The sequence below is a fragment of the Boleophthalmus pectinirostris genome, unplaced genomic scaffold (genome assembly GCF_026225935.1).
Source record: "Boleophthalmus pectinirostris isolate CB_2022bp ecotype Guang Dong unplaced genomic scaffold, ASM2622593v1 HiC_scaffold_15, whole genome shotgun sequence".
NCBI classification, from domain to species: domain Eukaryota; kingdom Metazoa; phylum Chordata; class Actinopteri; order Gobiiformes; family Gobiidae; genus Boleophthalmus; species Boleophthalmus pectinirostris.
In genome coordinates, this window is record NW_026571070.1 from 34,526,706 (window position 1) to 34,541,379 (window position 14,674).

At 38.7% G+C, this 14,674-nt stretch overlaps 1 protein-coding gene across 1 annotated transcript; it reads right to left on the minus strand.

Moving 5' to 3' along the window:
* Positions 1-5,378: 5,378 nt before the first annotated feature.
* On the minus strand, positions 5,379-9,132 carry LOC129408146 (uncharacterized). The gene is made up of 14 exons (XM_055151085.1): positions 8,961-9,132; positions 8,019-8,139; positions 7,844-7,944; positions 7,599-7,770; positions 7,401-7,519; positions 7,221-7,314; positions 7,077-7,144; positions 6,787-7,002; positions 6,610-6,669; positions 6,417-6,530; positions 6,269-6,325; positions 6,122-6,184; positions 5,941-6,021; positions 5,379-5,854 (listed from the first exon to the last, which is right to left on the minus strand). Exons 2-14 carry the CDS (start codon positions 8,137-8,139, stop codon positions 5,777-5,779), a joined length of 1,344 nt encoding a protein of 447 aa, XP_055007060.1. The 5' UTR covers positions 8,961-9,132; the 3' UTR covers positions 5,379-5,776.
* Between the last annotated feature and the right edge of the window lie 5,542 nt (positions 9,133-14,674).

A 14,674-nucleotide genomic window follows, 5' to 3' on the forward strand; every position in this document is an offset into this window, starting at 1 on the left:
TGGATGTGCCCGCTCAACCTGTGATGTTTATGTCATAAGTGGGATTCAAACCGCTAACCTTCAGGTCAGTGGATGAACACTCTACCAACTGAACTACTGCTGAACTACCCCACAACCGCTGCGCCGCTGCCTTGCCTGTGCACGTGACTCAACGCCCGAACCCAGACGCCGCCGAGATTCCATACGGACCCGTGGTATTGATGTGTCTGAACGAGCCTGATCAACTTGTCAAACAGAGAAACGCCATCAAGTCAGAGCTGTTTGAACAGTGAATGTGCAGTGGTTGCATCCATCCTACAATTGCGTCCAATTATAAGTAATGCAAAAGCAGTAGCGACTTAGAGAAAAGCCAAAACTGAGCTAAACTGAACCCCGTTTTTATAACTACCTCATGTTGTTAAAATCGGTGCTTTATTGTTAATCACGTAATCAGAATTTGAAAGCCGAGTGTCTAGTGGTTATTTTACTAATAAACCACACAAAGGAATTTGCTGGTTTCAGTGATGTTTCTTAAAGTTATCATCAGGTCACTTTTTCGGGAACTTTTCCGCTATGGTTCAGTTTTGATTCGGTCAGAATCTGGTGCCCCACACATGTTTAATTTCAGTACAATTTGTTAATGCTAAACCATTAGACACACACACACCTTATACAGTTCTACCTGTAGCTATTTCTCCTACACACGTATAAATTTTCTTTCTTTTAAGTCAAACATATAAATCATGTACTGAAACATACTGAATTGCCCTTTTTAAACAAAAATACAAATGAGTTATTATGAATTGTTAATTATTCATTCAAGTATGTAAACCTTAAGAAATGGTGCTTACAGTGGTAATCTATATGTACCACCAATACTGAGTTATTGTCAATATTTCTTTGACCCTTTTACGAGAATATTTTCTCATAAAAATAAATAAGTAAAGAGAATTTCAGCAGCTTTTCTACACATTTGTGTATATCCATCCAAGCGTCGAGGCATCAGCTGTTTCCCAGCTGACTGTTGTCACTATACGCCCAGAGTCCCTGAAGTTTATTCTGGGTGATTTTAATCACTGTATCCTGTCCAATCAATCAGAACATACGAACAATACGTAACGACACATAGGAACACTACTCTGGATCTTTGTTATCATAACAGCGTGTACTTAATGCCTGTGTACGAGCCCTGATGCATGGACAGGGAGGATAGACATGTCAAAGTCTGGACCGAGGACAGTGTATCTACTGTTCAGGCATCACTGGACAGACTGGGAATGCTTCTTCAACACTTGTGATAACATGCACAAACTGACAGACAGTGCACAGTCTGCACTAAAAGGGTGATCATATACTCAAACAATAAACCTTGGGTAACTAAAAGAACTTAAATCTGTCATTAATAAAAAGAAAATGACTTTTTTCTGTGGTGCCCTTTTGAAGAGGAAGGCTGCTTCAAGAGAGGTTGGAAATGAAATCAAGAAAGGTAAAATAATATACAAAAAGAAGACTGAACAGCAGTACCCTGAGGGTGATCTTAGAGCAACATGGAAAGGAATCAAATCCATGGCATCATTCCGACTGTGAGTCTAACCAGCTTATTAGTATAAATGGTATAAATGCAAATGATCTATCAAATGCTTTTAATTCATTTGTCTGTAGATTTGAAAGGGCAGACCTCTATAGCAATTAGTTCAAGCTGTGTACTTTGCTTGAACAAAATAAGGAAAAGCATTGTGATTTTTCAGGAAAGTGTCAGAAAACAGCTTAAAGGGTGAATGTTCATAAAGCTCTGATTCTATCTGAGGGAAAACACTGCGGCACTGCGCTGAGCAGCTCAGTAGCATGTTCAGACTTTTCCAAATGTGCTTGGACAGTGGGCACATCCCCCTAAAACCTCTGGAAAACATCTACCATTGTTCATCTCCCCAAATTCCAAAGGCCAAAAGAACTAAATTAATTTAGGCTTACAGCTCTCTCGCTTACCTCTCCCTGTTGTGTTCACCTGGTGCCCCTGGACAGAGCTGTAATACCCAGGCTTCAGGACACAGAGATGGGGCACTTTTGGCTCCTCCTGGCCTCAAGCTTCCCTGTCACACTAAAAAAATGTCTAATGAAGAAGAAAAAAACTAATATTAGTCACAGTGGACTATAAGTCACACTTTTTTGGGGAAATTTATTTTATAAAATCAGAGACCAGGAACATAACATTACAAGTTTACCAAACTCTTGATCTCACTCCAAATCACCATTGAGTCCATTGAATTGTCACTTCTGAGCAACTCTGCGAGCTCCGGAGGTAAACGGAGTGCCACTTCCTCTTCTGTGTAGCTGTCGTCTGACTCAGCATAAATTCCAGTAAGAATTATTCCGGCCTTTCTGGATCCTGACAAGATGGTTTTCGGTGTCACAGAAGTCCAGGCTTTGTCCATCCATCCAGTGATTTCCAGGAAGTTGTATGGTGCTCCCTCCTGGTTCTCACAAGTTTCTCGCCCACTCCATACTCTGCTGATCAATTACTGTTTTCGACTGCATATTTTGCTACTTGCAGCTTGTAATCTGCAAAATATGATTTTCTTTTTGGGGGCATTTGTGTTCAGTCTTCTCAGTTGCTGTTATGACCCAGATCTGCTAGGGACAGGGGGAAGTAACAAAATAACCAAATGGTAAAACTAAAGTTGTGATTTATTTAAAAGAATTGTAAGGTAAAATGATATTTACAAGAATAAATAAAAAAAGGCTCTAAACAGAGTGGCTAAATGTATAACTAAAAGTAGGCTAACCAAAACAGGGTATACAAAATGAAAAAAAACAAAACAAAACCAGTCTAAGTCACAAGGACTGTAGTGTCTCAACAAAATACACCACGAGAGACACAAAGGTGGCAGGCAAGGGATTGACTAACATGATACAGACAGGACAGTGGCTCTTTCTGCAGGAGACATGCACAGTAGAGTGCAAAGTGACAGTGGTACAGGAGGAACAGGAGCAGCAGATACCGACACACAAGCCTAGAGCCTCTCGCTGCTGTCAGTGTGAACATTTTAATGTGTAGTGTAATGTCACACTGGAGTACAAGTCACAGGACCACCCAAACCATGAAAAAAAAGTCTGACTTATACTCTGAAAAATAACTGCTTAAAGCAGTAAAATGTTGCAGCAAAACTGCAACAGTTTGCTGCAGCAAAACCTGAATTTCCTGCAGGATCAATGAAGTGTCTCTCTCAAAAACAGTGCATACTACTCCATTCATTCCAATGAGACAATTTCTGACATTTTCACGTTCACACGGTTGAAGACTTTCTTGGGCTTTATCTTGCCCCCAGTCTTAGGATAAAGCACAAGTGGGCGTGGCCAGGTGGAGCTGTACTTCGCTGCTGGAGGCTGGAGTGGGATGGTACAAGTGCATATATGATGTCTGCATCTGAACCAATCTGTGACACTGTGGCATTTAATATCACTGCCCGTGTGGGTAAAGTCTGTAAACTTTACCTCATTACAGGCAGTGTGGGGAAAAGTTATATATAATATAAGTTATATATAATATAACAGCTCTGGAGCCTCACGATGCAAGTACACACCAGCAGAGGCACAAGGAATATAGAATTTTGTACGGGCCACGACAGAACTGATTGGGTTTGTGTCCGAACACTCCGCGTGCATGTGCACCCTCTCATGCACACACACTGCTGTAAGCCCGTGCACGTGCACACACATGAACCTTTTATAGTTTCCTCTGTTTGTTTAAGACCAGCGTCTGTCTCATGTGCTCCTCTTCCACAAACCCGCTGCTTTCTCACACCTGCTCCCGTCTGTCCTGGCAGTCTGTTCCCACGGACTCACCTGAGGTACGAGTGTCCACCGCTGCAACCGCTGACCGCTCACATTCTCGTCTCTCTAGTGTCCAGTGCATTTGGTCTCTCTCAGGTGAATGTCTCGTGGATTATGGAATACGTTTATTGTCATATAAATGTTTCTGATGTTACAACTTTGCACACAGATATGATACGCGCTGTCACAGCCCCGAGCTCAGTAAATGTGCGCGCAGAGTCCGGCTGTGAGAATGTGAGGAAATCAACATCGCAGCATTAGAAGCGCAGACAGAGTAAGAAAACACACTTTAGGACAGCGCTGTAAATGGTCTCATGTGAATGAGCAGATTTTGTAACATGTTATGAATGTTAAGCATTTATCATCCTAATATATTTCCTAATAAAAGAAGCTTTGGGCACGTTACACGTTGTTTTTCAGCTGACTTGTTTGATTGTTTTATTTTTAAGATTCTGGCAATTCAGTAAACGCGCCACACCTGCCCTCAGTCTGCTCCATTCCACCTGATGTTCAGGCACGACACACCTCCTGTTTAGAACTCCACGCCCTGCACTTGTGCTGAGCACTAAGACTGGGGGCAAGATATGACCCTTTGACTTTTTATTCAGTTTGATATATGGGGAATATGGGAAATATCAATGACCTATTGCAAAGTTTTGTTTTATTTTTCATCCCAGTTTACCAAAACCCATGTATTTCTATGACAAATGTTGGGAGTTGCCATGGCAACATGGTGGCAAATGTGTGTATGTCATCTTTTGTTTTTTTGACCCTATTCAAATTTTCAAGGCGGCTGTAGAGCAGTTTTACAGTTTTATATCAGTTATATTTTGTTCATCACTGCATTCAGATTGTCAGTGCGCACAAATGTTTCATTAGGTCCGATTCAATCTGAAATCACCTGTGAGAAATAAACACATGGTGGGCATTTTAAATAGTTTGTGTGTTAGTGTGAATGAGACTGTGCATTTTTAAAATGACTGTTGTGGCAGACATGCTGGTTTTAAAAAGCTGAGCTGAGCTGTGCTGGGGGGGGCACAAAGGTAGCTACATTTTTAAAATTTTTAATTTATTGAAATTGTGCCTGTCTGTGTTTTTTTTGGAATCTCGTAATTTTGTGTAGTAATTGTCCCTGCTGTTCTTTAGTTTGTTTTGCTGTTGAGTTCACCAACTGGTTTCTTTCTTTTTTGTTGTTGTTGTTTTGTTTCAGGTCACTGCCCCAAAACTGCCCATTTCTGTTAAATAAATAACCTAAACTGCATCCCCGGCTCTGTACTTTTACTACCATGGCTAGCTCTTGTACCAAATTGAATTTGTCTAAAATGTGTTTGTTTTTTATTAGTTTTATTTTTTTATTGTTGAAGAGTAATTTTGAAACATACATTTTTTGTACATTAAAATAAATCAGTTTTTGCCAACCTTGAATTGTTGTTCAAGTGAAGTTGACTTTTGTTAATGTTCAGGGGGCCAATATGTAATAATAATAATAATTATTATTATTATTATAGCCCCCAGGCGACAGCCGGGGACTCGCGACCGCCCCGACACGCCTTTTTCTCTTCCCGACAACTGCCCAGGCCAACAGCTCGTCCACATTACATAATGCACCTTTAAATATTTTAAGGAGTCATTGCGCCCCTACTGGCCAACATTGGAAAATGCACCATGTCCTTAATAGACTTGCTGACTTGTATATAATGCATAGAATTTTATTTCCAAATTTGGTGCTAATCCGATAATGTTGATGTTGTCTATGCTAGGGGGCGCTATAGAGTTCACTGTTCATATGTTTTATAGTGTATTATATTCAGGCCGTGATCAGGCATTAGTGATTCAAATTTCAGCACGATCGCACTAAGCCTGTGTGTGTAATTATTTTTTAACTATTTTTTGGGGGAGTCTTTGCGCCCCTGCTGGCCAGTGGTGGAAAATGCCCCATGTCCGTAATAGACTTTTTTGCTTGTAATCATACACAGAATTTAATTCCCGAATCAGAGCTTGACTGGTGATCTTGTGGGCTGCGTGGGGATGTACTCTCAGGCAACTGTATGGGCACAAAAGTAATAATGTTACTATAGAACTTGATGGTATTGTAGACGAAAACATTTACATAAATGGTGATGAAATTACCTCGTCCAAAAAGATGCCACTGAGGTTTTCCCCCGACGGTGACGGCAGCACTGGGTCAGTCTGCAGGTCATCCAAGCGGAGCTATTAAAAACAAAAATGTATTAAACCAACTGCTACATTTATAATTAATTATATTAAACTTTTCATATTAAAAAATGTAAACTGAGAAGGAATAACAAACCTCAAAAGATGGAGGGCTTCCAAAGGATGCTCGTCTAGTTGATGCCTGCCGCTCACCGACCTTCTGTATAAGAAAAAAAATATATATATGTTATATTTAATTGAGCCTCAATGATTTAAACAAATAAATCAGGAAATGGGAACCAACCTGATGCTTCACGTTGCGCTTGGTCTTCTGGGCCTTTCTACGCTTGATAGAAGAAGTCTAAACAAAGAAAAAGTATAGTTACTAGTTATTCATATCCAATAATGGCCAGTATGAGTGATCAATTTATGCCTCAGCAAGTCAAAATTACCTTTTCCACCATGACATCAGGTTCTTCACCGCTGGAGGGAGAGATCTTCTTCATCTCTGCAGCCATGGCAGGGCTGAACACCGCAGGGGACAATGGGATGCCAAACTCTGTAACCTTAAAGTAAAAACAACAGATGGGTCAACAATTAATTCTCTGACAAGAAACTTTAGAAAAAAATTATCACTTTACAAACCTGCAGTGCAATCACAGGAGATGGTTTCTGTGCAGTCTCAGGCGATGACTCCTCGGATACCTTTGGTAACAAACAAAGAAAAGGACAGAATTTTGTTAATATGTACACAGTGTAACTATTATAAATGCCAAATGTATAGATGAAATAAATGTTAAATTGATATATCTAGACTCTTACCTTGCCACAAGGTACACTGCGCTGTTTCCTGGTGCCTTGTCTAGCAGGGGCTGGAGGAGACACAGGCACAGGAGCAGTAGGACGGCGGCGGGGTCTGGCGTAGGTGGGAAACGGCAGCTTGGGAGGGCTGGGAGGAGGGCACTCCAACTTGGTGTAGCAGGCTGCCCACACCTGGTCCATGAGGATGGGCAGACCATGCTCATCACTCAGATGGGTCTGTGTGACATAAAAAATAGTTAAAAGCTGCATTTTAAGAATGATTAAAAGTTATGCTTTATCATTATACTTACTCCATCTCTTGCCCACAGTTTGGTGTCAGTTACTGGAAACTGGTCAGCAATCACGTGGTACGTCACCTCTGTATAAATACAGGGAAAATGTTTATAAAACAAATCAATGAAGAGGTACATTAAAAAAGATGTGGATATACTAACTGGCATCAGCTGCAGCACGATGATATTCTCGCTGAAGAGCTCTCTGGAAGTCATCGTCAAAACTCAGACGTGGAGGAAAATCCACCACACACACCTGTAAAACCAAATATTGAATTAATGTAATATTTGGACAAGAATAAATGAGCAAAACTACAGTGTAACAACAAAGAACATGTTTACCTTGCGCCAGGAATCTGTGACAGAGATCAGAAGGTCCACAAACGCACCAACACACTTGCTGATGGGTGTCGTCTCACTAGGAAGGTTGGAGGGAGCCAGGAGACACAGCAAGTCCGGTTCTAAAGATGAAATTGTATACATTAGAAGAAGCATTTCTTGATGGGCAGAACATTGTTAAATGTTATGCAATCTACATACCTGGGTGGTGCTCCTTTGTTACCGTCTCACGATCAGCCAACAGCCTCTTCTTCAGTTCAGCAGCAATCGCACCCGGGCTGCAGGAGAAGCCGAACGAGAGACGACCTTCAGGAAACCGCACTCTGTTGTCCACAATGGAGCAGAGATGAGAGTCCCCAGCAAACAGAACCACCTGCAAAAACACATATACATTTTAGTATAAAGGTATTAAGATGTAAATGTGTTATGAGGGAAAAAACATTTACCTTTTTGCCTGGGCTCTTAGTCGGCATGACCAATCTGTACCTCTTGGTCTTCTCATCTTCATGGTTGTACTTCGGTGTAGGACGGAACCCGGTGCCTTCTCCTGAATGACAAAATAATTTCAGTTACATACTCTTACAAACAATCAACTATAAAATAATGCAAGTCCACACTTACGAGGAGGAGGCTGAGGAGATGCCAGAACAACGCCAACGTCAACTTGCTTGACAGACTTCTTCTCCTGCTGCTTAGCCCACCTGAGCTTCGCAGCTGCAGACCTCCGTGAAGGCCTGGGCATCTGAAAATTTAAAAACAAACTCATTAGTTAGTTAACTCAAATTGTTACACATGTTTAAATTTATGGTTCAGTTTACTACTGCTATTTCAACAGTTGTAGGGAGGGTCCCAGGGAGATGAGAGAAATAGGTGAGGGGTGTGACTTGCTCTGTAGAGAGAGGAGGGAGGGGAGGAGTCATGGGGGATGGGGAGTTATACTACTACTTCTAATACTACAAAAAGAAAATTAAAACACAAAGAAATGTAGCGTGCAGAAAGCCAAATGGACAAGGGATATGGACAAGGAAAGAACAATGTTTAAATTTAAAAAAGGACACCAAAAAAATTATCTTTATTTTACTTCACACTATTAGGAAGAGAGGGGATATATTGTAGTAAGTTTAAAATGCCAGCTAAAACATAAATAAACATTGTACATGATATTTAGTTGGCTAAGAGAATATCTATGGAATTTCTCATTCTAAACACATGCCATAAAGAAGGCAACAAATATATCTATATCCCTGAAACTGAAAATGACAAAAAACCTGTGTAGAGGAGTCTGTAGGAAGTTTAAGGTTAGTACTATTGAGATGAAAAATGGGGGAGGGGTGTGATTGGTTCCTAAAAGTAAAAGAGCTGTGAATGAGGGAGGAGAGTTCATTAAACAGTGAAAGAAGTAATCACTTTTTACACAGAGAAATTACACTGTGCTGGTTGTTGGTGGTTGTGACTAAACCAATAACCAGCACAGAAACTACATTTTGGAATGGTGAAATGTTTAGACATTTAAGCCACTTAATAAGTAATAAGTAATATCAGAAAACATTTAACAGTTCTCACCTTCTTGGCTGACACAAAAATCAGTTGAATATGTCTTCCCAGAAGATGTCTGAAATCTCAGATGAAACAGAACTCAGATGAAACAGAATGCCTTAGCAAAAGATTTAAAACAATAGTCCAACAAAATAAAATAAATCTGAAAATGACACAGTTGTAGTCTTGATGACCCACTTGCTTTGAGAAAAGCAACCAGATCATGGGCACAATGTCGTCTTTTATGCTCCTCCTGTAGACGATACTTTCTAACTTCTCCTGTAGGTGATCAGTGGAATGTGATTGGTTGCACAATTTCAGATCTTGAGAAACGGGTGGAGCTAACTGTTGATCCGTCCCACGTCTCAAGAGAAAATGATGGACAAACCGTGCTTTGGCAAAATAAAACAAGAAACAAAAGTTTGTTCTTAGTGTGGATTTTTGGAAAGGTAGGTAATATAAATGAATTTACAAAAGCCACATTCTGGAAGTTTCAGCTAAGTTTCACTAATTGATGTGATAACTGATGTATGCTTTTTCTCAGTTTTCAGTCTAATGAAATACTCATATGCTCCTTACTGTTTATAACACTATTTAATATTGTCCACACTTCTTTAACAGTTATAACATTAATATCTTTTATAGTAAATTTGTTTTATCTCTGCCTCCATCGTCCTCTTTTTATAAAGTTTCTGAATAGCCTTTTTTTCTTTTTACAAGCTTTTTTGAAGACGTCTCTTTTTAATTTATTATTATTATTTTTTTTTATATAATATAACAATTGGACAATTTCTCTTTTATAATTCTAGAAATATTTTTTATAACTTCATCATAAGTACTCTGTATTTTGGATATTGTAAAGCATCACAGTTTTTTAAGAAAGAAAATTATTTTTAAAGGCAGTGAAAGCTTGGTCTGACTGAATTTGTCTGTAGTATTGTATTTTTCCAGGTCCTTTTTATCTCAATCTGAGGTCAGTAACTATAAAATTGGCAGATAATCTGTGTTATTGTTTTTATTATATTGTTTTATTATTATTATTATTTTTATTATATTATTTTTTTTATTTTTTTTGTTTCAGTCATTTTGTAGTGTGATAATTTTATTCAAACATTTACCTAAACAGAGGCTTCAGTGGTTGTATCATTTGGAACAGAGACAACTTTTGTTTTTGAGTCAGGCCAGTTACTATTACAGTTACAGTTTCAGTCCACTAAGGTGAGGTGTTTTTCTTGTGTAAATGTTTCCATCTAACGACTCATTGAGGGACAACTGTTCATATGCTGATGACAGCTGTTAGTCAATCGTTCAGCGACAACCTTTAGAAACTGTATTGTCATTGTCTAAATATCAGCAGTGCAGTCACATGGATTCTAATTTAAATAGTTCAGTTTGTAAGTGTATACACTTGTAGTCATTGTAAATAACAGTTTTCAGTTTAGTGAAATATGCTCATTCTAATTTGTTGAGTAGAACATATAGACTTCTTTTTTGTACATTATAAACATAGTGCACCTTTAAATTTCTAAAAAGTGAACGATTCTAGAGGCAAAAGTGTAAAAACTAGCAACTCATTGAGTTTTATGATCAGGAACACGTCAGTGAATGTTCTGCAGAGTTTCACAAATTAATGTGAATGTAATTTTTTCCTTTCACAGTAAATTTTCTGCTTTGCTAGGTGGCTTGTAGCACTGATAATTGTGTTTGACATATCGGTGGAATCTGGGTCATGGAGTGTATACCTGATAAAAATTTCAGCATGATGAGAATAAAACATGTGTGTATAATAATTTTAAAAATATTTTTGGTGGAGTCATTGTGCTCCTGGCCAACCGTGAAAAATGCACCATGTCCGTAATGGACCTTTCTGCTTGAAATCATGCATAGAATTTAATAATCAAATTTGGTACAAATCCGATAATGTTGACATTTTATGTCTATGGCAGGGGGCGCTATAGTGTTCTTTTTTCATATGTTTTATAGTGTATTGTAATCAGGCCATGATCAGGCATTAGTGACTTAAATTTTACCATGTCCGTAATAGACTTTTTAGCTTGTAATCATGCACGGAATTTAATCCCCAAATTTGATTCAAATCTGATAATGTTGACTTTTCATGTCTATAGTAGGGGGCGCTATAGTGTTCACTTTTCATATGTTTTGAAGTTAATTATATTCAGGCTGCATTAGTGATTCAAATTTCAGCACGATTGGACTAAGCCTGTAAGTGTAATAATTTTTAAAATATTTTTGGGGGAGTCTTTGCACCCCTGCTGGCCAACCATGAAAAATACTCCATGTCCGTAATAGACTTTTTTGCTTGGAATCATGCATGGAATTTAATCCCCAAATCTGATATAAATCTGATAATGTTGACGTTGACTTTGAATAGATTTCATATTTCATTACATTCAGGCTTGGATCATACAATTGTGATTTGAATTTGAGTTTTGTAGGACAATGCCTGTGGCCGTGACAGGTCACCGAAAAAACAGGAAATGAAGGTGTTGTTCGGCGGCGTGCTACAGGCGAACCGTAAGAAGTATCAAAATTCCTTCTGATGATTTTTGTGAGTTCATGTCTGTAGATGTGACATGTCAAATCTGAGCTCATTTGGACCAAACCCTGGGGACTTGAATCTTTTTGTAGACCCCCAAGTCAAAACGGCGCCGAATGTTTGATCCAATATGGCCGACTTCCTGTTCGTCTTAGGGTCATGCTCCAATTCATCTTTTGTCTTGTCTCATTGTTCTCTATCACTGTCCAGAATTTCGTTTCCCTATGACAAACTTTACCTGTTCCCACTCCCATAGGAGTCCAATTCTAGGTGGCGCTGTTGAGTCGGGTCACTTTGGTCATTGTCACGATGCCCATTTTATAGAATTTTTTGCCGGGTCGATTGATCTGAACCCCGGTTTGGGGACTTTTCGTCCACGTTCAGGGGGTCAAAAATGCGATCATTTGGTCGGAAAAGGAATAAAAAAAAAAGAAACTGACGAAGAACAATACCCCTATAGTTTAGGAGAAAAATAATAAATAATAATATTATTATTATTTATTATTGGCCCTCGCCACTAACAAAGTTAGGGGCGAGGGCCAATAATAAATAATAATAATATTATTATTCATTATTTTTCTCCTAAACTATAAAAGTCACTGTGGATCATCACAAACAAGCCCCTTGTGATTATTTTTTCACAAGTCCACAACAAACTGATTAAGACACATTTCATATCAGCTGTAGTGTTCTTACAGCACATTTATTTTGTGCCATGAGCCTCATGACTGAGGATTTTTTTAACCTTTACATGGACAAACCGTGAAGGCTAATTATGTGAAACATGTAGATGGATCAAATGACTCTGGCTGCAGCCTTACGATGACAAGTTGTTATTGCATGGATGCAACTCCAGGACTTGTGCCATTCATTTTAGTGGTGAGTAACACACTGATTATCCCTGATCAAGCTTTCAAACTTTTAATATTATTTTAAAAAAGTGTGAAATTTTATTCTGGAACTGGGGTATGGGCAGTCACTTCTAAAGGTTCTAAAACCCCANTTGTATACATTAGAAGAAGCATTTCTTGATGGGCAGAACATTGTTAAATGTTATGCAATCTACATACCTGGGTGGTGCTCCTTTGTTACCGTCTCACGATCAGCCAACAGCCTCTTCTTCAGTTCAGCAGCAATCGCACCCGGGCTGCAGGAGAAGCCGAACGAGAGACGACCTTCAGGAAACCGCACTCTGTTGTCCACAATGGAGCAGAGATGAGAGTCCCCAGCAAACAGAACCACCTGCAAAAAACACATATACATTTTAGTATAAAGGTATTAAGATGTAAATGTGTTATGAGGGAAAAAACATTTACCTTTTTGCCTGGGCTCTTAGTCGGCATGACCAATCTGTACCTCTTGGTCTTCTCATCTTCATGGTTGTACTTCGGTGTAGGACGGAACCCGGTGCCTTCTCCTGAATGACAAAATAATTTCAGTTACATACTCTTACAAACAATCAACTATAAAATAATGCAAGTCCACACTTACGAGGAGGAGGCTGAGGAGATGCCAGAACAACGCCAACGTCAACTTGCTTGACAGACTTCTTCTCCTGCTGCTTAGCCCACCTGAGCTTCGCAGCTGCAGACCTCCGTGAAGGCCTGGGCATCTGAAAATTTAAAAACAAACTCATTAGTTAGTTAACTCAAATTGTTACACATGTTTAAATTTATGGTTCAGTTTACTACTACTATTTCAACAGTTGTAGGGAGGGTCCCAGGGAGATGAGAGAAATAGGTGAGGGGTGTGACTGACTCTAGAGAGAGAGGAGGGAGGGGGAGTCATGGGGGATGGGGAGTTATACTACTACTTCTAATACTACAAAAAGAAAATTAAAACACAAAGAAATGTAGCGTGCAGAAAGCCAAATGGACAAGGGATATGGACAAGGAAAGAACAATGTTTAAATTTAAAAAAGGACACCAAAAAAATTATCTTTATTTTACTTCACACTATTAGGAAGAGAGGGGATATATTGTAGTAAGTTTAAAATGCCAGCTAAAACATAAATAAACATTGTACATGATATTTAGTTGGCTAAGAGAATATCTATGGAATTTCTCATTCTAAACACATGCCATAAAGAAGGCAACAAATATATCTATATCCCTGAAACTGAAAATGACAAAAAACCTGTGTAGAGGAGTCTGTAGGAAGTTTAAGGTTAGTACTATTGAGATGAAAAATGGGGGAGGGGTGTGATTGGTTCCTAAAAGTAAAAGAGCTGTGAATGAGGGAGGAGAGTTCATTAAACAGTGAAAGAAGTAATCACTTTTTACACAGAGAAATTACACTGTGCTGGTTGTTGGTGGTTGTGACTAAACCAATAACCAGCACAGAAACTACATTTTGGAATGGTGAAATGTTTAGACATTTAAGCCACTTAATAAGTAATAAGTAATATCAGAAAACATTTAACAGTTCTCACCTTCTTGGCTGACACAAAAATCAGTTGAATATGTCTTCCCAGAAGATGTCTGAAATCTCAGATGAAACAGAACTCAGATGAAACAGAATGCCTTAGCAAAAGATTTAAAACAATAGTCCAACAAAATAAAATAAATCTGAAAATGACACAGTTGTAGTCTTGATGACCCACTTGCTTTGAGAAAAGCAACCAGATCATGGGCACAATGTCGTCTTTTATGCTCCTCCTGTAGACGATACTTTCTAACTTCTCCTGTAGGTGATCAGTGGAATGTGATTGGTTGCACAATTTCAGATCTTGAGAAACGGGTGGAGCTAACTGTTGATCCGTCCCACGTCTCAAGAGAAAATGATGGACAAACCGTGCTTTGGCAAAATAAAACAAGAAACAAAAGTTTGTTCTTAGTGTGGATTTTTGGAAAGGTAGGTAATATAAATGAATTTACAAAAGCCACATTCTGGAAGTTTCAGCTAAGTTTCACTAATTGATGTGATAACTGATGTATGCTTTTTCTCAGTTTTCAGTCTAATGAAATACTCATATGCTCCTTACTGTTTATAACACTATTTAATATTGTCCACACACTTCTTTAACAGTTATAACATTAATATCTTTTATAGTAAATTTGTTTTATCTCTGCCTCCATCGTCCTCTTTTTATAAAGTTTCTGAATAGCCTTTTTTTCTTTTTACAAGCTTTTTTGAAGACGTCTCTTTTTTAATTTATTATTATTATTTTTTTTATATAATATAC